Raw genomic sequence first — 26,457 nt, 5'->3', positions numbered from 1 at the left:
AAAACAAATTGAACAGGAGATTTCAGCCATGATATTGATTTTTATCGAAATACCTTTGATATTTGAAACAATGAATCTTATTCAGTTTTAAAATTAACGAATCCTCTTTCAATTTCTGATCGTCAATATACCTACCTCATTTTTCGGATTAAGAAATCTTTCTTCTCTTTCGGAGGAAACACTGTTCTATTCTCAGAAAACTAACATCCGGAATATTAAACCTTTTAGGAAAAAGAAATACTCGAACAGATGCCTTAACTACCTGTAAAACCAAACCCAGTTTCATTTTCGGAGTTAACTAACTTCTGGCTGTACGAATTTTATGTGTTCTATATAACGAACCCTTGGATTGACGTAGCATCCTTATAAAGTCTGCAGCTTGTTGAAAACAACTACAGTATCGTATTTCGTGGTTCGAACAACGGCAGCAATTGCATTATGTGGTGGTATTGAAATCTGGTTTCCACCACAAACCTTCCTATTCGAGAGCGCTATGGATTCACAGCGACTCTTTTGTAAAGTATGTTGTTGATGATAAGTTAATCATACCAATATATTGCATAGGGCAGGTTAAAAGTAGAGGACGTGAGTTATGTTTCCAGTGAGGCCTACTGGGCATTTGCTGGGGGAAAGATTTGTTTTTAGTAAGTTTGAATATTTGCAATTAATAAAAAGATGTTAAATTTAACAAAGAAAGGGGCACTTAAGGAAATTTTTCAACAATTTAATCTTTACAGTTCCCCAAATATCCATTAGGCCTACATGTTGATTTCTGCTGATGTGAATAGGTCTACAAACTGCATATTCTGGAACTGTTCGATCAAAATATTTGCATTCATTTTAGAATTCCACATTTCCTGCACCCACCAAGTTTCGCCCCCAAAAGTAGCTGTCTGCCTTTAGTGATATCAACAGTGAAGTTAGCAGAAATCAGCACCAAACGGCCTATAGTGTTAAGCACTTACGTACCTTGACCAATGCTTACAAGCAATCATACCATTAACTATGGTGATTTCAGCTGACATGACAATTGCTGACATCTCGAAAAGGTAAGAAGATTCATGAGGTTGGGAGAATAGAAAATGGAAATCAAATGACTAAAAAACATATGTGATACACATTATTTTCAATCAAACAATTCAAAACTTTAGGATGTGATAATGTGTCATCACGTGCACAGGGCAGGCATTAGATGTCAGGGCCTCTAATATGGGTTTTGTATTTCGATTTGAGCCAAATCATTGTTAAAATCAAAAGTTAATATCATGTGATTATGTCAATTGGTATTTTGAGATATAGGATTGTCATATGAAATTTTAACGAATTTCCATGCAGTTTTCGGTACTTTTAGATATGCAGAAATGTCATCACAGGCTAATATAGGTTTTCCCATCCATTTTCGTACTTTTGTCATTCAATTTCAAAGATTTATTATTCAATTTCGTTCCGAGAAGCACGTGGAACGCAAATCCTAACTTCAATTTAGTCAATTGTCATTGTAATTCGTTTTTCGTCAAACATTTTCGAAGACATAGCATTCAGAATCGTCGATTGTCATTCAAATTCGTCCCTCCCGCTGACGGATCGCAGAATGTGAAGATCAAATTCGTCTTTGTTCACACAATTTCATGAATTTTTCATTCAAATTAGTCAGATGTTGTCCATTCTTTATTTTTATAGTGAACTAACTTTAAGCCGACATATTTTTACTTTCTCTCGTAAATTGTATCGTTACACATTATTCCCTAACCATTTTCTTAGACAATACACACGAAAAACATGACTGCCAACCAAAATTGATTGATGGATAAACGACAGTCGAAAGTCATATCCCAGGACAGTATGTCAGTGTCACATTTTGAACTTTAACTCGTAATGTTCAGGTTTTCGCATCATAATGCGTGAAGCAAACTTTAAATTTTGTACCCTGGAAAGCAGCAAACATATGTTTTCCATTCTTTGACAATAAACAGGCGACAATTCTACACTTAAATTTTGTCTTTAAATCATGTTTGCCTAGAAATCGTTTGTCAGTGTTTTCGTTTGCGAGACAGTATGTCTGCTTGTATCAGTGTGTACTCGGATTGCTTGTGTGTGTGTCTGTATCTGTGGTTCTATGTGTGTGGGGGGAGGGGGGCACTTGAATGTATGTTAACTCCTGAATGTAAAATGTGAACGGTTACAGAAAAAAAAGATATATGAATGACTGGAAAATCACATCGGATAAAGATATGAGACGAATATGAATGAAAATTTAACGAAAATGATTGACAAAAGACGAAATCGCTCCTGGTGTTTTGAGTGCAGCGAGTGAGACTGACGAATTTGAACTGTAAATGACGAAAATGTATGCCAAATGACTAAATTGAATGGACTTTATTTAAAAATGAACGACGAAAGACGAATTTGAAAGTAAGATTGGCCTATTCCCGACATCCTGAGACGAAATTGAAGTAAAAATTTGTGAACTTGAATGAAAAAAGTTTGAAAATGAATGGGAAAACCGATATCATGATTCCTATACGATCAAAGGCACGTGGTAATCATTTCAATTGTAAGCTATGTCGGTTTCTCTTGGCATTGAACCCTATTTCCTATCACTACGTGATACATGTACATTTTTTAACAGAAAGAGTCTTTCTTTTTTTCTTTTTTACTTTGCCACTAAATTGCATACATTGGAAGTTCACACAAAGGCGTAATAGAATCTTGTTTCACCATTTTCAAGGACATAACCAGCTCCTCAATATGGAGGCATGACTAATTTCGCTGTAACCATTTCAGTAACAGGTGATGGGAATGCTTTCTTGTCTTTAACCCTTTAGCAACTGAAGATTCTGTACATAATGTGTATGGTTCCCTAGAAGGTACAGCAATGTTGCTCTCATTTCGACAACTTTCTAAATTGTGCAAAATAGCTCACTACTGTCATATTATTTTTGTCTATTACAAGTTATGTTTATTTGAAAGCCTATTCAGACTTTACCAAGAGAATAGTGGGTCACAGAAGTAATTCTGACTTACTTTTATTTACCTTTGACCTCTTTCAAATTACGTAATTATATATTCTATGTGAAAACAAAAAAGGTGAAACATTAACCTATAAAAAAAAACGGACAGGCAGTTTCGGGCATTTTAGAAAGTGAAAAAATGGGCTGTTTCGGGCGGTTCATTTACTAATGGACTATCAAAAAAAAATAAAGATCTGTGAAACACTGCAGTATTCGCAATATTTCATTTATCTTTTTTTCTTTTTCAATTACTACAGTTACTATATCAGGGCAGGCCATTTTTTTCTCCTGACATAGCTGTCATCTACAAGGTATCTCTTAATGAATCAATCAATTATATTGATATGCGTGTGTGCATGTGTGCGACATGCTATCCGACTATTAATGGCTTTGACTTTTCAGCCATAAGCATACACGACACTCACCATAACGCAGTCTTTAGTTTCGTGATATCAATGATAACCTTATTTTAACTGGGCTATTTGAGACCAAGTTTTTAAGGGGGGGGGGGGGGGGGGTCAACTTGACCCAACCCCTTCAGATCTCGGCAGTCGATAGCGCGATCGCTGCAAAATTTTGCCTGTTCATTGAACCGGATGTAAACTACAAGATTATATGGTTATACAATAGAAAAATATTGATTTTCTATTTCTAGTGAATTAATTATGCAAATTTATGTATGAAATCATATTTCTGCCTGTAACTCCACTATAAAGGCTGAAGGATTGCTTTTTTTTGTGTGTCAGAATTCCTCATGAGATATCGAACAATTTTCATGCAAAAAGCACGATCAAAAATAACTTGTTTTTTTGTTTTATTAATTTCTTAGGTATTTCATTGTTTTTCGACCTTTTGCATTCTTTTTTTTTTGCCAAAATTTGTTGCAGACTTTTTCAAGCTCATCTACATTAGAATTAATTAATATCAATGATAAAAAGTTGAAATAATCTAATTTATATCAATTTAACAAGAAACATAATTTGCATTGGATTTGCGCACAATATCACAAATTTGTGGGCTGACATGCAGGTACAGAACATTACGTAACTTCAGAACGGTGTACCCGGACGTCGCAAATATGGTCTCATCATATCATGAAATGGCGAGGCAAAATCTTTGCGCGTTGCAGAATTTTCGCGTGAAATGTCAAGAGGGGTCAGTTTGACCCCCCCCCCCCCCCCCCCGTTAAGATAGGGTTAAAGCGCACCAAAAAAAAAAAAACACACACACACACACACACACACACACAAAAACATAATTATTATTTTGGCGAAAAACACCTTTGTTTGTACCCGTATTATCATTATGCTCTTACAATAATTAGGAAAACAGTATAACACAGAACTTAAATAATAATTTTCTTTGTAAATTTATGCGTACACGTATATCATTCCCCCGCGCCAAACTCCCGAGGAGCTGTGGACAGATATTACTTGAGGGACTCTACTCGACTGGCCTAAAAATACCGTCTGTACAGCCTGTCGCAAGAATTATTGGATGGATCAGCACTGAGACACTCGACAAAATGGAAAAATGGCAAGGGAGATCAGATAGACGTGACATCAAGGTGGCGGGTTTGTGCCCCGACTCACGACCGATCGACAGACATACTAACTTGTGTACATCGTAAATGGTAGGGCTATAGGGATTGCCACCGCGAGGTACGATGGCTGGTGCGGCGGGACAAACAACGAAAGAGGGTTTTGCTGGAGGGGGGGGGGGGGTGTATGGGAGGCAGACGTACATGTATTATCAGTTTACCAATTTACCAATTTACCAATTTACCAATTTGCGTTACGCAGATGACGTGGCTTTGGTTGCGAGCTCTACAGAGGCATTAGAACAATTGTTGGGATGTGTGAAAGTGGCCAGTGGGGAAGCGGGCTCACTAGGCTTGTTTCTTAACGCACAAAAGACGAAACTGATGGTGGTGGGCAGGGAGATGAGCCCCAAGGGTGACGACAGCCAAGTGCCGGTTATGCTGTAGGTTGATGATGAGGTGGTGGAGGAGGTGGATGCTTTCAATTACTTAGGAGACTTGGTGATGATGGAGAGCAATGACGACACCAAGATAGGGCGACGTTTGGATATAGCATAGTTGGCAGTTATCAGCCCGAGTATCCGCCAGCGGAGAAAGATACTTCAGCGGTCACTAGTGTTCCAGATTATTTTGCCACTTTCGGGGCAGAGTTTTGGGCGAAAAAAAAAAATAATTAAATAAAAATGAATAAATGAATGAATAAATAAATGCATACATACATACATACATACATACATATGACAGGAAAAGAATACATAATTTCGAAAAGTGGCCATACCGTAGAACGCTGAGAATCAGCTGGACAGACAAGAAGACCAACAGTGAGACAACAGAATGGCGACAGCTGGAATCTGTGACACAGAAGCTGCAGTAGGCTTATGCACTCCGGCCATGTCATGAGAGGGGGAGGATTTTTGGCCGATTCTGACGGATTTGTGGCCGGGTGGCATGACAGCACTGACATGGGATGAGCAGGGAGGTGGTCTTTCTTCCACCTCCCTGGGATGAGGTTCTCCGTTGCTGCCAACGCCGCAAACAAGATAGCCAATTTTAGAAAGACGTTGTGCTTCGGGCCAAGGTCGCTCAACCCTGCTGAGCCATCCCGCATCGCGACGACAGGTAGGCCTACTTAGAAAATTATACAGTCGTAGTTACCGTTCAAACACGACATGAATTTCTTGTTGATACGAGTTCTGTTTTTATGAGCATGACGGAGTACTAGACATGACGTGTCAAGCTTTTGCAAACGTTTTCTTTTCACTTATTGTTTTGATAATGTACAAAAAGTACTTTTGAACAATTTCAACTCCTTTCTCCTTACGTACGTACACTCTTCATTTGTTTTTCTGAACTAAAGTTCAGAAAAGCAAATGAAGAGTGTACGTACGTAAAAGGCACAATATTTTAAATTTTTTTGTTAACTTGACATCTACAAGACAGTACATACGAGTTAATTTTCGAAGAAATTAAGCATTATTATTCGATAAATTTACTGCTGGAGATTTTGGCTTGAAAAGTTAGCATCTTAAATTCTGCAAACCAAGTACTTATAGCATGAGTGTAAACACAACATAAATTCCTTGTCGCAGTGAGTTGTCTGTTAGAGTAGGACGGAGTATTAGACACGTATCAAGCTATTGCAACCACTTCTAACGTGTTCTTTAGATGCTCAAACAGTAATTTTTAAAAATTGTACGTCCTCTTTCTTTCATGATCATCACAGTCTTAGCAAAGGTACTGTTCTATCACGTTCATCGAGGTAATGAACTTTGCTAATACTTTGAAAGCTTTTCATTTATGAGGAGATAAGGATAAGACATTTCATCGGAAGACAGGATATGTCCCCCCCCCCCCCCCTTCTGCTGATCGTGAATCGGACCCTGTGTATTTGTCTGTTTGTTGGTTTATTTCTCTACCGTGCATCTGAAAGAGTTTGCGATTGGGAGCAAATACACAAGTTATGTTATCGACGCTTAGGCTTGATGGGGCATTTCGAAGTTTTCTTTTTTTTTTCCCTTTTTTTTTTGGGGGGGGGGGGGATATTCTTTTCCCGTAAGTTATTGTGTAATGCCGAATGGCGAATAAAGATAACTTATATCTGTTATCAAAACCGAAGTATTTTTATATCTTTGTAGTTTACAGTATCAAACTTAGCTGTTATTGATGTTCAAAGCATGGTAAAAGCCGACTCTCTAATGTCTGCATAGAGTAAAACATGTGCACGTACTCAGACACAGCAGGAATTGGCCAATAAAAGATACGAGTATCATCATCAAGTTTTATTGTAGCTGATCCTGGCTTTCAAAGGAGAGGTAAAACAAAGCTATGAAGCGCCAGATAACAACCATCTCTGCTCTCCTACAAACAAAAAATATATCCCTCAATTTAATCATGAGGCACTCCACATTACGTCTTTGCCGAGATAAATTTTGCTCTATAATACTTTGTGTTCATCAAGTATTTTCTAGTCGAACACTAGCTTATACATTGTATTGTCAAAATACATCACGGTAACATTATTTCCAAAATTGATATTACACATATGAGGTTGTGCACGATGCAATGCAAATACTCTCCTCTGTATATCTAACTGAAAGATGCCTAGAAAATTCTCAAAGTTAAAAATCAGAGGGAAAGGAGAGATGACACCAAAGGGCAATACACTGTGGCAATTACAAACTATACAATCTCTACAATATAGCGAAGCTAACTCACTTTATACATGGCATGTCTGGTTCTCTTGATCTTGCTGGACTTACCCGACACACATGAGGACAAAAGCAACAGACCGAAGAAAGATGGAGTAAAAGTACAATACAGAAGTGGCTTTTAGCATAGATTACACATTTGTTAAGTTGTTTGGGCATACTGCAGAATAATCTGTGGGTGACTCGACATTTTTTGCACATGAAATATCACTGAATTTCATGTTTTCACATGGGGAAAATTTCCCTATAACCATGCTGTTGTCTATAAATGTCAAAATGTTGTTTTGCACAAATTGTACATAACAGATAGCATGTCACCTATTTACATACAAATTGAAGGAAAAAACAAAAAACAAAAACAAAAACAAAACGCACAACATATGAGGATTAAAATTTGTCTTGTTCCAGTCATGTTAATTGGCTTCAACATATGTATAGTACATCAATGTAGATACATAGCATTCAAATTTTCTGGATTGTTCATACCATGTCAGTATTCTTTCATTTGAGCTTGAATATATCAATGTAAGAATACAGCCAACAGAGTGAACCATGGCAGCTTGCTTTTAAACTGAATTATGTAAAATTGTTCTAAGTTTTATCCCTCCACAGAATGGTAGATGGCAGACTGGATGCCACCTCTACGGTTCTCCTACAAAACAGAGATCACCAATCACATACACGGGACAAACTATAGAGAGCAAACTTCCTATACTGTGATGTGTACAGTATTGGGTGTATTACCTCTGCATTTTCTTACCTTTTTAATTCAGATTTGATGCTACTGATGTTTAAGATCACATGCATTTCATTTTAAAATGTGGCAATGCAATATCATAGCTTTCGTTATATCCTTAAATGAAATCCTGTTCATTGATTGGTTCACATAGCATCATGTGACCAAATAATCGATAGTGTTTGAGATGGCTATTCGTATCTGCCTCATAAACTATGGTGTATAATCACATCCACAGCAGTTCACTGATCTTCTATGCTGCAATATGTAAACAACTATATTTAACGATGTTAATGTCTTATTGTTCTTTTTAAAGATTGGTTGGAGGGATATAAAACAAATACATCATGTACTGTTTCGAGTCACTAGTGAAATTATAGATTTCTTGGTGACAAGGGCTGCTCCCCTAAGAAAATAGCACCACTACTGCCACCTTGGAATCCATAATTTCAACTACAGCCTCTCAGTGCATGGTATATCTATTTACTAATCCATGTAAAAATGATGCCGCTGAATTATCCCATCATGCATTCTGTTTGAACTGACTTTCTTAACAAGTTTCACAAGTCTAACAAAAAGCAAATCAAAGACACTGACTACACCTCCAAACCTTTTGACTATTGACATCACAACACAATCATGTTTCACGCCACCAGAGATTCTCTTATTGCAGTTACGCAAAGCCTGAAAATATAAAATGACTGAGGACTTCGGAAGAAAAAAAAGATAAATACATAAAATAAAATAAAATAAAATAAATGACTCTGCTATAGCAACACCTTGTAGCAAAGTATTACAAATACTGTAGTTACATGTGGTACGCATGTTGCACATAGCAGAGCAAAATGGCTACTACAGCAAAAATCTACACTTCTACGTAAAATATCTTTGAATTCTTTTTTTGTAACATATGAAACAAATCAAATATGTGTATCTACACACTGTTTTAAAAAAAGAGAAGAAAAAAAGAAGGAATACAAGAATTAAAATCTACCCTACTCCAAGGCCCATTATCTAACAATGTTGGACATTTTTTACGCATGATTATCTAAAGCCTGAAACGATTCCCTTCATTACCTTAATGTCAGTAGCTCTGAAACAGATTGTTTGTCCTCATCTGTGATTAGAAATCTAACATCAACTTCTGTGTACTTATCAATCCATGCTTCCACTTACCAAAAACCAAGCAAATAAATCTTCACTTTCTTTCCTTCCTTTGAGGGGAAAGAATATGGCTGAGTCATTATCGACTGCATTGTAAAAAGAATCAACTGTAATTCAATTCTTCCAAATCATACATTCTATACAAATTGTTTGTATAATGAAATCCAAGGAACTGAATACAATTAGAATGCATTTCTTGCATATTTTCAGGCTGATACATCATGTGACGCTTAAAGGACCCCCCCCCCCCCCCCAGCTATCTTTTCATCTTCTCAATGGGTATAGACTACACACTGTGATTAAAACTTATTTGCCAAACGATTATCATTTTGGTATGTTTACTAAACCAAGAAGTCATTTAATGGTGTGGCTAACCGTCAACAAAAATTTAATTTTAAATCATCAACAAAGGTTGACTTATTCTTTCACACGATTCTTCCTCACAGGTATTTCAGCTGGAAATTTGACATCACTTTAACCATTTGACTACTAGTCATGTCTAGCCTAGTGAGTGGAATGCTTCATCAATGGGTTCAGTTGCAACACTTGCCATTACTTGATTTATTGTGTACAAAATGACATTTCTAAATATGATATTCATCTCGTGTGCCGCTTTGTTCACAGTCCAGGAAGTTGATAACTAATTGCTTGGCTGTTGTCTGCCCCTAAACCAAGTGTTATAAAACTTTCAGTGCTGTTCAAAAGGTACCCTTTGAAAATAAATATAGAACTGGACAACAGATAGGACATTAACAAACACTTTCTAGATAAGCCAAATGCATCATGCTGTCTGCTGGCATATTTGGGACATTCTATGTATTATAACTTGTGGGGGTGCTGTTATTGTCTTTCAAAATCATACACAAAAAGAGAAAGTAGATCAACTTCAAATTTAATAACATGGCATGCTACATCTCAACCACATGTAAGATAATCCATTCAGTCTCACATACAAATATAAACTATAGCACTTGTGTATAATACAATGGTTTCAGGTGATACCGACTGGATTTGATACATATACATACATACATACATATGTATATATATATATATATATATATATATGTATATATACAGGCAAACCTAATAAAATTCATTTCATATTTATGCATAAAAACATGAGTAAATACATCATCTCATTTTTACACTGAAACAGAAATAAAAAACAAAAGATCCTACAGCATTATCACTGCCACTTATTGCAGGAAATTAACAGTCTGTCACATCGACATTGTAAAATTGCCATTTCCTCTTCCAATCCATAGCAATATGAAGGTAACAATGGCAGAGAAGTATTTTTGCATCATATTGAAGCACTGGTAAAGATATGCACATATGATGACAAGAAATGATTGATAAAGAGTCTATCTATGGAGCAGACCTTGGAAACACCAGCATCTCCAGCAACAAAATATGCAGAATTGTAGGTTTGTGAAAATGCTGCTCAAGTGGTAACTCCTTTATACTGTGTACTACATATCTTTGGCAAGGTGTTGTCTGAGGTTTCTTCAAAATGAATCAAGCACATATGACCAACACAAAGTAATTTACTGTAGTAGGTATCGCTCACCTAGCTGTACACATAAGCAATGGAGTTGATGAATGGTAGTCTCCAGTCAACTCTACATGTTATTTTCACTCCATCTTTTCTCAATATCATTCCTCACTACACCTGTACATAATACACTGATTTCCTTTCCTCCTAGAAAAACATTTATCATTCCTGAACCTTGTAGCAACTGAAGAGAAAACATACAGATATTTACATGTGCAATGTTACATCACAAGTGCATGTGTATACAACTTCTTTTCTTCTTATGTCAGAAGCAGAAATGCAAGCATTCTTACGAAGGAGAATGTTTGTATTCTTGGACAAGACATAAAAGAGAAACACTACAAAAATACAAGACAGAGAGATTGAGAGAGTAAAGGAAATGGAAAGAGAGATTTATGATGGAGGATGAGGTTGAATCTTCAGCAAATATTACAGAGGAGGTACTTGGTAAAGTTGACATTATCTCTGCCCATCGTGCCAAGGCCGAGACTTCTTCATGTGCTGCTGATTGTAGCCAGGGAAATTCTGCAAGTGTAATGAGACATCAATGAATTTTTACACAGACAGCAATACACAAACACTCAATCGTTGTATCATCTAAATAAGATTACATCCCTCCAAAATCATTCCTTGTACTCATAACTGTTTTAAAAATGCTCTATCACATGCCACCATAATGCCAAAGGTAATGGATTACTGTTGTTCAATTTCTTTTTTGTCCTGTTTTCATTGCTTGTACATTTGGTCTGGAATTATCAAGTTAATCATATTCACAATCTTCCCTTCAGTCCCATGGGTAGAGCAAAGTACATGACCTCAGAACTCATCCATTTTACAATTTAAAAAAGAGGAAGAAATGTTGCTTTGGCAACTGTTATGCCTCCACCATAATGCATGGTTCTGCCAATAGGTCTCGAGTATGTCTTGACAAAGTGAGATGACAGTTTCACATAACTAGCAAAAAATTAAAATGACGTTTGTCACAAATGTGTTGAGTGTTTACTTTCCTTGCTCTAGGGTTCATTTGGATGGATGACTAATTTGTTTAGGAGTGCACGTATTCAGAGATTTAAGCATTTTCACTTGACCTTTGACCCCTTGGCCCACAATTCTTCAAATAATTACTAATTTGTAACATTCATTTTCTTGACAAATACTTTGAGCTATTTTCAAAATATGGGAAAAATTGACATTTGAACATTTTCTCTTGACCTTTGACCCAATGGCCAAAATCTTTCCCTACAGAATCATTGTGCAGTAATGCATGTATCAGTATACCTAGTTTTGTTAAGCTTATGCATTGATAATTTCAGCATCAAATAGTAGAAGTTTTACATTTCAACCTGACCTTTGATCTGTGACCTTTGACCCCATGACCCCCAAATTAAAAAAAAAAAACAAAAAAAAAAACCAAAAACAAGAATCACTGTCAGGCAGTACATGCATATGTACTAAGTTTCATGAAGATACCTTGAGCCACTTCCAAGATATGGAGAAAAGAGTGAAATTTTAGCATTTCCTCTTGACCTTTGACATTATGGCCCAAAACTTTCCCCATAGATTCTTTATCTGGTCATACATGTATACACAAACTTGAAGAAAATACCTTCAGGCATGGCATAGATATGGGGGAAATAGTGACATTTTAAAGAATTTAACCTTTACCTTTGACCTTAAACATGTGCACCCAAAAGTTGATGGACACAACTTTGTCTACTCATACAAACATATGCCAAATTTCATTAGGATACCTCAAACAGATTTTAAATTATGCTGTCCTGAAAATATGGATGGAGGGACAGACGGAAGGGTGGACAGATGGACGGAAGGGTGGACAGATGGACGGAAGGAAGGACAGACGGATGGACGGACAGACAACCCCAAAACATTATGCCTCCGGCGACACTTCGTGGCAGAGGCATAAAGATATAACCGTGTATGCCAGGTATTTGTCCATGAGAGTCGAAGTCAAAATCTATTTCAAATATGAAAATGAAGCATTTGGATGGTAACCTGTTGATGGTGAAGTAGACAGGGGCTACATACATTCCAATTACATCAAATTAATGATTACTTGAAGTCTACACCTGAAGTTGGACTGGATAATCAGCCCCCGTTGCCAAAGATTTCTATTCCCCCAAATATCATTAAGCCATTGTGTATAAAAAGATACCCATCAACAGGAACAAGGTATATACACTTGTACCACATGATGCAGCTTTCTGAGAAGCACAAGCACATGACCTGAATCACTGTTTGTGGTACATATATAGAACTACTCAGGTTGAAATTCCCTTCTCATAATAACCCAGCATAGTGAAAGCCTGATATTGTCACAGAACATTATTCATGACTGTTGCATGTGCCAATTCTGCAGGCTGAGAGCATTCCAGTGATGCATTTGCTGTCTCACATTACAAGCAAAAAACCATCTTAGCAACTATGAGGAAGCCGACCATATTTGAAAATGGTTTAGAAATTAGATGCGCTAAAGCATGCAAAGGATATAACCAACATAAAATCTGGTACTTCCTGTAACTCAGTCCAACAGTGTGCATTGACGTTATTTAACAATGGTAAGTGCATTTGAAGAGAGGTCCAGGCTAATATGATTATGAGAAGAGTGTGTGACCTACCCATGAATGCATCTGTTTATTGCGGTGAGTCTGGGCACGCTGAAAAGGGTTGTGATGACCACTGTAGTGATGCTTCTGATGGAAAGGCTTTCGCTGTTTCTTCACCTGTGAGTAAATAAAATGAAGAAAATGAAACTATGGAAATAACCAAAGTAATTACACCAATGCAAAAGAATCTTCACCATTAAAAATCTGTGTATTATCTTCTCCACCTACCTAGCACAGCATATCAACTATCTTATATCCTATGTCTCACCTCTCATTGTCACTGTTTATCCAGGCATCATGCTGTGAGAGCCTTTTTCTTTCATGGCAAAACCCTTTCAAGCTTCAACTTTCACCTTCGTACATTGAACTGCGTGAACAAAAGTTTCAGATAATCTCATTACTTGCTGTTTAACATTCCCCTAACATCACTTCCAAACAATGACAAAAGGTAACTTTCAACATACAAGTACTTGTTCTACCACTGCCTGATCTTGCTTGTAAGGCAGCTGACATAAATTTTGGGTATTATGAAGTTGGAGTAAAAAGAAGGCTATTCAAATAATGTAACAATGTATATTGTCCAACAAATTTGAGTCCCCACTAGATATGGGGTATGTATTTCCTGCAATTTCTTCCGAACAGTCAAATTACAGACAAGTAATAATATAATCCACAATATTCTTGTATGCCTTTTACTGAAAAAAAAAAAAAGTTACCATGGCAACACATTAATCAACATTGATGACATAAGTGTTTTGCTCAATTAAAGATTAAATTGGTCAGATGTGCCAAAAGTCAACTGCTCAAAAACTGAGGGAGCTTACCCAATTCACATTATTCTTGAAAGATTTTCATTAGTAAATGTTGTTACCATGGCAACACATCTTTCAACATTGAGGAAAGACGAGGTTTATAAATCAACCTACTGTAGCGCTAAAATGTGCCAAATTTCAAGTCATATGCTCATAAACTGAGGGAGATTGTGCAATCCACATTTTTTTTTTGCTTTTTATAGAAAAATGCAGCTACCATGGCAATGCATTGTTTATCATTGACAAAAGATTTATTTTGCACATCTAAAAATCATAACACATGTAGTTACATGGGAAAAATATCACATCAAATGTTAAAAAACTGATAAAATTGCTTAATTCACATTACTTTTATACGACTTTCGTTCAAAAATGCTGTTACCACGACAATGCATTATTCAACATTCATTTAAAGATTAAATTTGCATATTAACATATACAAATATGGCAGTCACATGCACAAAATTTCAAGTCACATGCTCATAAACTGAGGAAGTTATCTAATTTCACAATATTTCTGTATGCTTTTAATTGAAAAAGTATTTTTACTACAGCAACATATTGTTAACCATTGATGAGATTTTGCACAGCTAGAAGTTATATTGGTCACATGTGCCAAATCTCAAGTCAAATGCTAAAAAAACTCAGGGAATTAGGTAAATCCATTGGTAATTTGTATGATTTACATCAAAAACATGCTGTTGCCATGGCAGCACATTGTTTGACAATGATGAAAGATGAAGTTTGCACATCTACATACTACACTGGCCACATGAGCTAAATCTTCAGTAAAATGCTCAAAAACTGAGGGAGTTAGCTCAATCCACCTATATCGTATGTACCTGTGAAATCTCCATAAAAATTTCAGACCCTCAGTTTGAGAAAGAAAGGAAGAAAAAATCTGAGAAATTATGTAATTTTGATGCAGAGGAGCTAGAAGTAGTTTACGACGACGATCAGTTAGAATACTATTGGTAACACTTTGCTAGCACCATCTTAGGTCACAGAAAAAAGGTGGAGGGTTGAAACTGGACACCTCTGCCAACTATACAAATCAAGTCTGTAACACGACTATGCAGTTTTGTTTGCATTGTTGTAACTGTCCTCTTTCCCAACCCCCTGGAAAAAAGATGATTCCAGTCTCAATTACAAATCTTGTTCAGTGTGAACACAGAGGCATTTATCACTATTATATGTATATAACAGGGCTTGACATCAATGGCGCGGTGGTCCAGGCCCACTAAAAATTGGTGTCAAGCCACCAAATTTATCTTTTGGTGACCCAATCGGGCAACTAAGATTCAAAATGGATTGTTACTTTTGCTTTTATTTTGGACCACTATTTATCTTTTTCAGGCCACCAAACTTTCAGATTTAAAGATTTTAGTGGCCTGAAAGAGCCCTGACATAAATCATAATGAATACATTCATTTATATACCAAAGCACACCAGGGTCCCATTTCATAGAACTTGTTATCAGTAACAACTGCCACATTTCTATGACAAATTTACTCTCAGCCAATCAGATGCAAGGATTTCAGTAGCTTCTAACAACTATCATAACTTGTTATTGATAACAAGTTTCATGACATGGGGCCCTAGGAAACACACTAAAACAGCTGTATTTACATATACTTCCTCTCATGTTTTGATCACTATATATGAAATGTGACACACTAATACCTATCAAGGACTTGATTCCCTGTGTACTGGATTTTCTCAGTCTTTTATGTACTTTGAACAGAATCATGAATACACTGTTTCTGGGAGAAAATGTGAAATAAGAAAAGTCCAGGTCTTTTAAGCTGCCCGAGAGCTCCATGTTTGATGATCAACTGATTTCAGATGGTCTTACCTTTCATTATTCTCCATATGTAAATTTGTACAATAAATTATAAAGCAATCAAGCATCAATCTACTCTGACTCCCTCCATTTACCTTTCCAATGTCATATTGATGATCCCACGCATTTCTCCTCTTGGTGCCCCTTGCCTCCTTGGCAACCTCCATATCCACAGTACTGCAACCTCCTTCCCAGCTTTCCACTGCATGTATACATAAAAAGCCACGCTCCTTGGTAATGATGTCATTATAGCAACAGAAATAAAACGAGGAAACAAAAATCAAAAGTCCCCCCGAAGTGGGATCCTTTTGCTCCATGTATGAATACACATCTTATATCGTAGCCCTCATCAAGGGAATGACTTTATCCACGACATTCTCATTGACAACTTTTTTCCTTTACATTATCACAAAACTTCAATGGGCTTTCTTGAATTGTATCATTACAAAGACAATTTCTAATTTCTAAATTTCACTCTTATTATTTGAAAGTCCATAAGCATCTAAAAGTACTGAATTGTATAACTTCCCTTTGAGGATGCTTATCTGACATCAAATGGAATACAATGTGTTAATGTAGTGCAAAACAGAGCTATTACAACAAATGAGTTTGCATACATTGTAGTAATCCTGTGTGCATAATGTGTGTGTCATCACTCTGTATTTGCAGATCATTGCCATTTCATGATGCAATGTTCATTTTGGACAGCAGACCATACACACCTAGCCAGTCCTTATTCATGATCCTCACTCATTTACATCACAGAACATCTTAATGCACCACACAAAAAATGCTTTGGCGTCACTGTGAGAATGGTTGATCACAAACCTACACATGATGGAATTCATATTGGAGTTGAAAGGCAGTTTGCATTGTGAAGTTTACAGGAAGACTTGGCTGTTTGTATGTTCATGTCTGCTGAAATTCTACTAAAAAATAACAGAAAGCTACAAATGTACATGGTCCTTGCCCAAGACATTACAAAAACAAATAGAGAAAGAGTACAATAATTGTACTTCTCACCTGAAGCACCGTAAGTCTTGAGGGAAGATTTATTGAGGAAGTCAGTAACATCTTTTGAGGATGATCTATTGGTACCATCCCACGGCCGGTTCAGCCTCTGGGAGCCATCCCTGTGTGGTTGCATGGGGAATGATCCCCTGTCATAGTGGTCCCAGTTTTGTGAGTAGCCTGCACAACAAGATGATGAAATGACTCTCAGAATATAGAATTATGCACATTTTGCTCAAACCTGAGGGGAATGCCTTGCAATACACAGCTAACAACCAAACTTTTAGAAATATATATTAAAGGACAAGTTCACCTTCATAAACATAAGGATTGAGAGAATGTAGAAATATTAGTAGAACACATCATTGGAAGTTTGAGGAAAATCGGACAATCCGTTCAAAAGTTATGAATTTTTGAAGTTTTTGTGCAGTAACCGCTGGATGAGAAGACTACTGCAGTGTGTGAATAACTTAGATGTCACATGCGTACAACAATATAAGGAAAACATAAAGAGAATTCCACAAATTTTCATCTTTTGAAAAAAGTACACATTCCCCCGACTCGTTACCGACAAATGTTATGGGTAATATTATTCCCCCTGCCTTTAGAAAGAGGCAAGTCAAGTGCTCTTTTATTATGCGCAAAAAGTGAAAATATGTTGAATTTTCTTTACATTTTCTTTATACTGTTGTACGCATATGACTCACAAGCTGTAGTAGTCTCCTCATCCAGCGGTTCCAACACAAAAAATTTAAAAAATGCATAACTTTTGCATCGATTGTCCAATTTTCCTCAAACTTTCACTGATGTGTTCTACTAATATTGTTGCATTCTCTCAATCCTTATGTTTATGAGGGTGAACTTGTCCTTTAAATGTTTCCTGAGAATTTGCACAATGTGCAGTATTTGGGAGCTTGATCTTGGACCTTCAATGAGTGTTGCCCAAAATTCAGTCCAAGTCCTTTGTCATGGACTACTGATGCATACGTACAATTTAATGAAAATCTCATCAATGCTTTTGGAACTTACTACTAAAATTGAAAATAATAATAATAATTAAATGAAATACACATCAAGACAGTCAAACTTCAAAATGGAAATATGTTCTAAAAGCATAATGCCATTAATACCCTTCATGCACAAGCATAGAATTTAATCCTGTCAGCTTGATCAGTAACTAATCCATGTCTTCATATCAAATAGCACCTCATGATGCATATTTCAGAAGACAAAAGCTTCATCCCATCAAGCCTCAGGAATACACACAATATGAAATCAGTAGAGGGCAGTACAAGGAGCCCACTGTCATCTCCTGTGGTTTAGACATACTGAATCTTGAATTCATTTTTCTGGCACCCATTAATGTCATGTAATTATTACAGTGTTTTGGTCACCCTTTAAACTTTAAGATGACTATCATAAATGCAGTAAAATCTAACAGACCTGTGAAAATTTTATCAAAATCACATACAAATCAATAGGAGAGTTAAGGATCTTGAAATTTTCTGTGGTACACGTTTTGTTGAACAGTCATATCACTTGCAATCAAATACAATTTTGTATGAAAATTGGAGGTGATGTCTAACCTGCACAAACCCTCTTGTAAGGGGAATCACAAATACGAATATCATGTTTTACCCGTAAGAAAGCATTAACAAAATCCTTCCTTATGATTGCCCAATCACTGAAGGTAAATTTAGGCAATTTCTTCCATACTTATGCCTACTTCTGAATCTGGACACACTTCTGCTGTTGCCTGTAGAGCACATATTGACAATGTTGAAACAAACTAGGAATCTAGTTAGTGTCATATTTATTCTCCATAAATTTACTTATTACCTCCAGCAAGGGAGGAGGTTATGTTTTCGTTACCGTTTGTTTGTTTGTTTGTTTGTTACTTAGTTAGTTTGTTTGTCCGGAAAGGTTGAGAATGACACAAGTAACAAACGATTAAATTTTGGTAGTAATCCGAGAATTTTTTGGGAATTTATGAAGGATATTAGATATTTTGACAGGTAGGGTCAATGAACTTGGGAGTTCAAGCTGCACATTTGTGAGGTTTTTAAACGCGCACTCAAGTGCATGCTCTAGTTTCTGCTAGGGCGAGGCGTGCCGCGCAGCTGAGGGTTTATGACATAAGAAAGGCTTCTATATTGGGAAATTGGGTGATTTTTCAGCATGTATACCTATGGGTGGAAATCACTGCTCTCGCTCAAAGAGCTTTTCCCCAGTGGTGGAGAGGAGAAAAATCTCTTTGGTAAGAGCAAGATCATTGGTAGAAAGTAGCTGCTTGTTGGAGGTCTGCGCTCTCAGAGTGCTTTTCTAGTTTCATCTGTAATTATTTCAGGTATGATTTATAATTTTCAAAATATGACTGTTCCCCAGCTAATTTTCTCTTCTGGTCTGACATACAAGTATATTCTACAATGTGACATTTTGAGCCAGATGCTCCTATCACAACAAAATCAAGATCGATAGTACGGAAGATGTTCATCATCGTGGTAGAATCTGTAAGAATAAAGTTAATTGTTTGTTACACGAAGCGAGGTAAACACAAATGTATGCGTACGACGTTTCGGCCGCGAATTCTACTGGCCTTCGTCTGGCAAAGTAGACCGAGCGCTGCAGCGCATGCCTATTTAAAAGGCTGGTGGAAGGGAGCATTGTGCTCAAGGGCACGCCATTGTTCCGCTTCGCTGGAGCGTAAGGTGCGCTATTTACCCCACCTTGTTTCCTACCTACGACGTCCGCAATTTGTAATTCCCACCACGACTTAACACGTGACAAAAGAGCACCGGCGGCGGGAAGCATCCTGATTGGCTGATCGTTATCGCATCGTCGAATAATAGCGCACCTTACGCTCCAGCGAAGCGGAACAATGGCGTGCCCTTGAGCACAACGCTCCCTTCCACCAGCCTTTTAAATAGGCATGCGCTGCAGCGCTCGGTCTACTTTGCCAGACGAAGGCCAGCAGAATTCGCGGCCGAAATGTCGTACGCATACGTTTGTGTTCACCTCGCTTCGTGTGACAAACGATTAACTTTATTCTTACAAAATCAATATCCTTTCCCAGTGGAAATAGCCACACAGGAATGTGTAGCTGTGATCACGCAAATTGGTCTACGCGTTAAAAGATTAGGATGTTGTAAATTATTCTACTAGTATATTTCAACCTTTTTAAAAATCATAATGGCTAATTTATTACAACTCCTGAAAACTTTGATGTGAAAGGCAAAAATATCTTCTATTTGAATTAATGCAAAACGCAAAAAAAAAGTAATACTTGGGTGTCAGCAATTGTGAGGTGATGACAATATCAAACTACCTTATGTGTGTATATGTGATTGTGATCTGTGTCAAGGAAACAGGTAAAACATTTAACTCAATAATATATTTTCTTATTCAAGTGTATCCCAATAATTCATTCATTAGTTTGCCTGAAATTTTACAAATATTACAATGAGTGAATTATTCTATTACATTCTTCCACAGTTGTCTACCCTTTTGCATGGTGATTAAATGTTTGATAATTACATTAAGAACATTAACTTATCAACCTCAACACAGATATGCATTTCCATGTTGGCATAGATCATGCACTATTACAATGCAGTTCCTTTGCAACTAAAACATTATACAAATCTTCTGAAGAAAGCATCAAGAAAGCAAAGGAAAAAAAAATCATACTTAAAGGACAAGTCCACCTTCATATACATAAGGATTGAGAGAATGCAGCAATATTAGTAGAACACATCAGTGAAAGTTTGAGGAAAATTGGACAATCCGTTCCAAAGTTACAAATATTTTAAGTATCTGCGCAGTCACTGCTGGAAGAGAAGACTACTACAGTGTATGATGTCACATGCGTACAACTATATAAGGAAAATAAAAAGAGAATTTCACAAAACTTTACTCTTTGAATAAAGTGCACAGTTCTTCGACTTGCTACTGACGTATGTTAAGGGTAATATTATTCCCCCTGCCTTCTGAAAGAGAGAAGTCGAGTGTTCTTTTCTTATGTGAGAAAAATGGAAATACGTTGAATTTTCTTTATCTTTCTTTATGTCGTTGTACTCATGTGACATCACAAGCTATAGTAGTCTTTTCATCCAGCCGTGACTTAGCAGAAACTTCAAAAATTCATAACTTTTTAACGGATTGTCCGATTTTGCTCAAAATCTCACTGATGTGTTCTACTAATATTGCTGCATTCACTCAACCCACATGTCTATGAAGGTGAACTTGTCCTTTAATCCTGAAACAGATTTCCATGGACAAAACAATCCAAAGTTTATTTTAGTCAGTACAATATTTGTTTCAGGATATCTGCAATATTACGCCCTAACTGGATTTGACATATTTCATAAAATACACACTATTCCTTGCCATATAAGCTATAGCACAGGAGTTACATTTCAAAGCATGCCCATATTTTCTTGTTGATTTTATTCAACTGAAGTCCAAATCAAATCTCCCCAAGGTTAAGGAAGTACAAAATGTTGTTCTAATTATGGCCACATCCTAATTTTAGGTCATAAAAAAAAACAAGAAACACATACCTTCCTGTCTGTACTGTTTGTGCTTGGGCTTGTCCAAGGTCCAGCAATCTCCATATCCATTTAGTCGCTTCTTTTTCTCTTGAGGTGGCCCCCTATACCAATGGGGATTGGGGGCCTCGTGATAAAGGTGGGAGTGGCTGTTATCATATCCATGTTCCCGATATTTCCTTTTACGATATGACTCAAACGGGGGCACTTGTAATACTGGTGAGGAGTCATCATCATAGTCGCTGTCAGGTGGTGATCGAAACATGTCTGGGAGAGGAAGAGGGCCGGTGGAATGACGTTTGAAGGGACCATTTCTTGGCTGCCCATTTTTCATCACACGAAACTGACCCTCAGTGCCAGGGTCACTGTCTGAATCACTACGGTAAGTACGGCTCTTGCTGTGCCCACGGTGCTTGCGGAAAGCATCTCCCTCTGGTAGCTTGTGGGCCTTGTCTTCCTCAAGTCCTTTTTTCTTCTGAACATGCTTTTCAGATTGTCCGTTTGCTGGTGATTCTACCTTCTCCTCCTCTTTCTTTGGTGCAAACTTTGTCTTTTTCTTCTTTTTCTTGTCAGTATCCTCATCATTTAATTTTGTAATGTCCTGTTTCCACTCAACCTGATCCCCTACCTCTTTTTCATTGTCTAAGCTAGAGGACTGTGAGTTCTTTGCTTTGGCAAAGTCCTTGCTCACACTGTTCCTTCCTTGAGTGTCATCAAATTTCATACTTTGCTGTTGCTCATCATTTTTTACACCTTCTTTGACGTTACAACTATCTGGATGCTGATGTGTAAAGAAGACCTTCCCAGCCAATTTGTCATTCTCCCTTATGGTGCATCCCCCACTTTTCATTGTGTCTATCCTGAGGTCAGAACTGTTCTGTCTAGTCCTGTCTGAAGTATCATGCATACCATTTAAGTGTTTGGTCACAATGCCTAACTTTTCACGTTTGCTTACATATGATTTTTCAACCTTTGTGGAGGAAGATAACAAGGGAGCATATGGTTTAACACTGTCACTTGTGTTAGGGTTTTTCTGCCCTGTTGAGTATGCCAGTGTACCTGTAGAGACTGTTTTCCTGTTTTCCCCACTTTCACGCTTGAACATCGCTGACCCTCCATTACAAGATGGAGAAGGTTTCACATTCCATCCAACATGAGAAGCCTCCTTTTTGATAGACTCATCAACAGAGTTAGCATCCTTTTTGTCATTTACCGCCCACTCACTTGTGGAATTAGTGGACAAGTTGCTATGGTTACTGCTATCTGATGTCACTGATGGAGACACTTGTTGATCACTGTCTGTCACTCGCCATGGTGTGGTGCTCATGATACGTTGAGCATTTCCATTTGTTGTGATTGTTAGTTTGAGAGGAGAGTCAGTTTTACGTATGGTTGTCAAGTTTGTGCTACTTGCAAGGGCAGACTTCTTCCCATTTTCCCAGGAGGGTGGTCTCATATTCGAGTCTCCAATGGATTCCTTCATTCCTCTACTAAAGACGCTCGTTGACACTGCTGCATCTTTTGAAGAACTTTTAGACAATTTTTCCACAACAACATCATAGTTTGTATCAGAATCACTGGACAATCCACTTGATTCATCATCATTCCCATATGGAACAAGCGAAGAACTATTGATTTCTTTCTTCAATGTAGAAGTGACTCCAGAGGATGTGGCTTTTTCTTGGGGCTTTGACGGAGTATGTACTTTGCTCTTTCTTGACAAGAAGTCTGGGCCTCCTTTGCCAGTTTGTTGCAACTTGTCGGGACCAGGAAACACCTTTTTTGTACTCACATTACTATCCATCTTACCTACCGATGCACTATCACTGGTCTTGTCACCTAGCTTGGTATTGGTGGTGCTACCATTGCTGCCCACATGACTAGCCTGTAGGCTTTGCAGGACACTGCCGACACCCTTACTCTTAAAGACAAAGGATAATCTGTCTCGTTTGCCTGGAGGGGGAATACTTTGAGGCATGTTGTGCCTTGCTGCTGGAGCAGGTGTCTGAGGCTTTTTCTCTGGCTCAGGAGTGACCTTCAGCTTCGGGGAAGCAAGTGGCACATGTGGTATGCCTGTACCGGAGGATGACTTCAGCCTGTTGATTGGTGTGCCCATGGGGCCATGGTGAGGGTTAGCCGTCTTGTTGCCAGTGCTCATGATTGTGGCTGTCTTTGGCATGTGCTTATTTGGCTGCTGCACTTGCTCCTACAGACAATCCAGAAATGAGATGAAATAAGTGCCAACATCATACAGCTAGAACTGCCTATTTATAATGAACATATTGTGGAAAGCAAGATGTGGAGATACATTGTATACTGTACACTGATTTACACATGCATTCTTGACAAAGTTTATTACTTTAGAAACAGTCAGAAACCAAAAATATTGCTAATAATGACAAATATTTGCACTATCTCTCTGTAAGAAGAAATAAAAGCATGAGTGCACATTTATACCTCCTTTTCACTAATGAATGCAATCGCATCTTTACTCTAATCAGGCCGCATTGTTTTGGGAGTTCTTAAAGAATCATTAATCAAAATTATGAGAACCTACACCTTATCACCTGTTTATTCTATTCATGTATTTCTTTACGTTCATTCTTTCATGTTTCTCTTTTTTATCTGTAAAATATAACAATTTTCACTGTTTATCAACCAGAAACTGTATTCATAACATAAACATAAGTAACATTGTAATTGTAATAGTAATAAGAAATGATGTTAGTTGAAATAAGTTTCTTTTTAGCCATAGCCTAATACACAACCATTGAAGTATTGGTCATTTTGCATGACTTATGATCAGTAATTGTGATCTGATGCCAATCTGATGACAATACTGAGCTAATTTCAAAATATGGGAAAAACTGTGACATTTTCATGAAGATACCATGAACCATTTCCGAGATATGGAGCAAAAAGTGAAATTTTAGCATCTTAACTTGATAGGTCTATAGTACATGTGGACAATGTGTGATGACAGTTCACATAATTGACAAAATATTAAAATGATATGTTTGTCACAAATGTGTTGAATGTTTACCTTCCTTGACTTAGGTTTAATCGGATGAATGGGAGAGCATGTATTTGGGGATTTGAGGACTTTTACTTGACTTTGACCCTTTTATAAGTTTATGCATAGAGTAATTTTCAAGGTATGGAAAAAAGGTGCAATTTCTGTATTGAATACTAAATTGTTACTATTTTCACCTGGCCTTTGACCCTCGACCTTTGACCTTATGACCCTAAAATTCATAAGAGAATCACTGCCAGGCAGAACATGCATAAGCTTCAAGATAACTTGAGCCACTTCCGAGATATGGAGGAAGAAGTAAAGCTCTGTACTTTCACTTGATCTTTGATCTTTGACCTTTTACCTTTTTGGCAAAAAAAAAAAAACTTCCCAGAGAATCTCTATTTGGTAATACATGTATACACCAAGAAAAAAAAAATCCTGCAGGCATTGCATAAATATGAGGGAAATAATAAAATTTGGAAGAGTTGACCTTGACCTTTGACCCCATGAACCCAAAATTCCCCAGATAATCACTGCCAGTCAGTACATGCATATATACTATGTTCTATGCAGATACCTTGAACCATTCCCAAGATATGAAGAAAAAAGTAAAATTTTAACAGTTTTACTTGACCTTTTGACCTTTGACCTCATAACCCAGAACTCTCACCAAAGAATCTTATTTGGGTAGTACATGTATACGCTAAGTTTCAACAAAATATCTTCAGGCATTGCATAGATATGGGGGAAATAGTAAAATTTTGAGCATTTGATCTTGACCATTTGACCTTTGACCTTGAGCATGTGCACCCAGAAGTTGACAGGCACAACTTCACCCCCTCATACACATACATGTCACGTTCCATTAGGATACCTCAATAGGTTTTGTAGTTACGCTGTCCACAAAATTGATTACGGACGGACGGACGGACAACCCAATAACATACTGCCTCCGGCACCACTTCGTGGCGGAGGCATAAAAAAAGATTCCTGAATCAAGATGGTGGCCCGGATCACTAACAAAATTTATATATCTGTCCCTTGTGTTTTTATCAACTGCATGTTTTATCAAAATCTGTTCACTTTTTGAGTTATATTGCAAACAGACAGACAGACAGACAGACAAACTTAAGCCAGCAAAAGACATAACCTCCTTGGTGGAGGTACTGAGTAATTATTTTCAACTGTAACATGTTCTTTGTAATGACTAATACATGTGTGTGCATGCAGCCAGTGTCCCACCAACATCACACACTGCATAAGCTATTATTTTTGCAAAGGTTTAATTTTTGCAAATTTCGTGAATCACAGCTGGATTGCAAATTCAACAACATGCAAAAATGTCACCATACACTAGGGGAATAGTGCATTTACAATAGCGTCGATGTCAATTCACGAAAACAACTTCTCACAACAATGTCTGTGACCTCCTCATTCACAAAAATATCTGTATGTGAAAATAGCAGCTTATATGGTAACTACAGTCTATTTTACTCATTCAATACCTGGTTGCTTCCGCCAAAGTTGCTCTTCTGTGGCTTGCGGATGTAAAAGAGCACGTAGGCATTCTGGTTCAGGACTCGCTGGAGGCTGGCTTGGCTGACATAAGAGTCATTCATGCAGTACCATGACTGGTTGGGGGCACGCACATAACAGTAATAGTGGCCAGAATTGCATGAAGCTCCCTCATGTTTCAGCACAGCATACAGCTGGTAGATGACAGGTGGGCCCTGACCATACAAAGAGATCATGTCATGTCAGCAAACTCATGTAGTGATCATCACTGCCATATTCTTCACTTTAAAATATCTCAATACCTGTACATTTAATAAAAGAAGATATACAGGTGTATACCAAATATATGTCTCACTAACATTAAATTGCTTA

General features: G+C 37.4%; 1 protein-coding gene across 1 annotated transcript in view; it reads right to left on the bottom strand.

Moving 5' to 3' along the window:
- Nucleotides 1-11,079: 11,079 nt before the first annotated feature.
- LOC139742615 (uncharacterized) overlaps nt 11,080-26,457 on the bottom strand; it is a 39,743-nt gene continuing 24,365 nt past the window's right edge. Inside the window, exons 13-18 of the mRNA XM_071653139.1 lie at nt 26,076-26,300; nt 21,567-23,760; nt 17,020-17,187; nt 16,092-16,198; nt 13,354-13,458; nt 11,080-11,242 (exon numbers count right to left, since the gene is read on the bottom strand). Of these exons, the coding sequence (XP_071509240.1) occupies nt 11,177-11,242; nt 13,354-13,458; nt 16,092-16,198; nt 17,020-17,187; nt 21,567-23,760; nt 26,076-26,300 (2,865 nt within the window). The 3' untranslated portion in view covers nt 11,080-11,176. The remainder of the gene's footprint in view (nt 11,243-13,353; nt 13,459-16,091; nt 16,199-17,019; nt 17,188-21,566; nt 23,761-26,075; nt 26,301-26,457) is intronic.

Source organism: Diadema antillarum, unplaced genomic scaffold (assembly GCF_040938485.1).
Source record: "Diadema antillarum isolate AM-2024a unplaced genomic scaffold, OU_Dant_1.0 seq00001009_RagTag, whole genome shotgun sequence".
NCBI classification, from domain to species: domain Eukaryota; kingdom Metazoa; phylum Echinodermata; class Echinoidea; order Diadematoida; family Diadematidae; genus Diadema; species Diadema antillarum.
The sequence above is the reverse complement of the archived record's forward strand: the minus strand, read 5'-3'. Positions and strand labels throughout refer to the sequence as shown.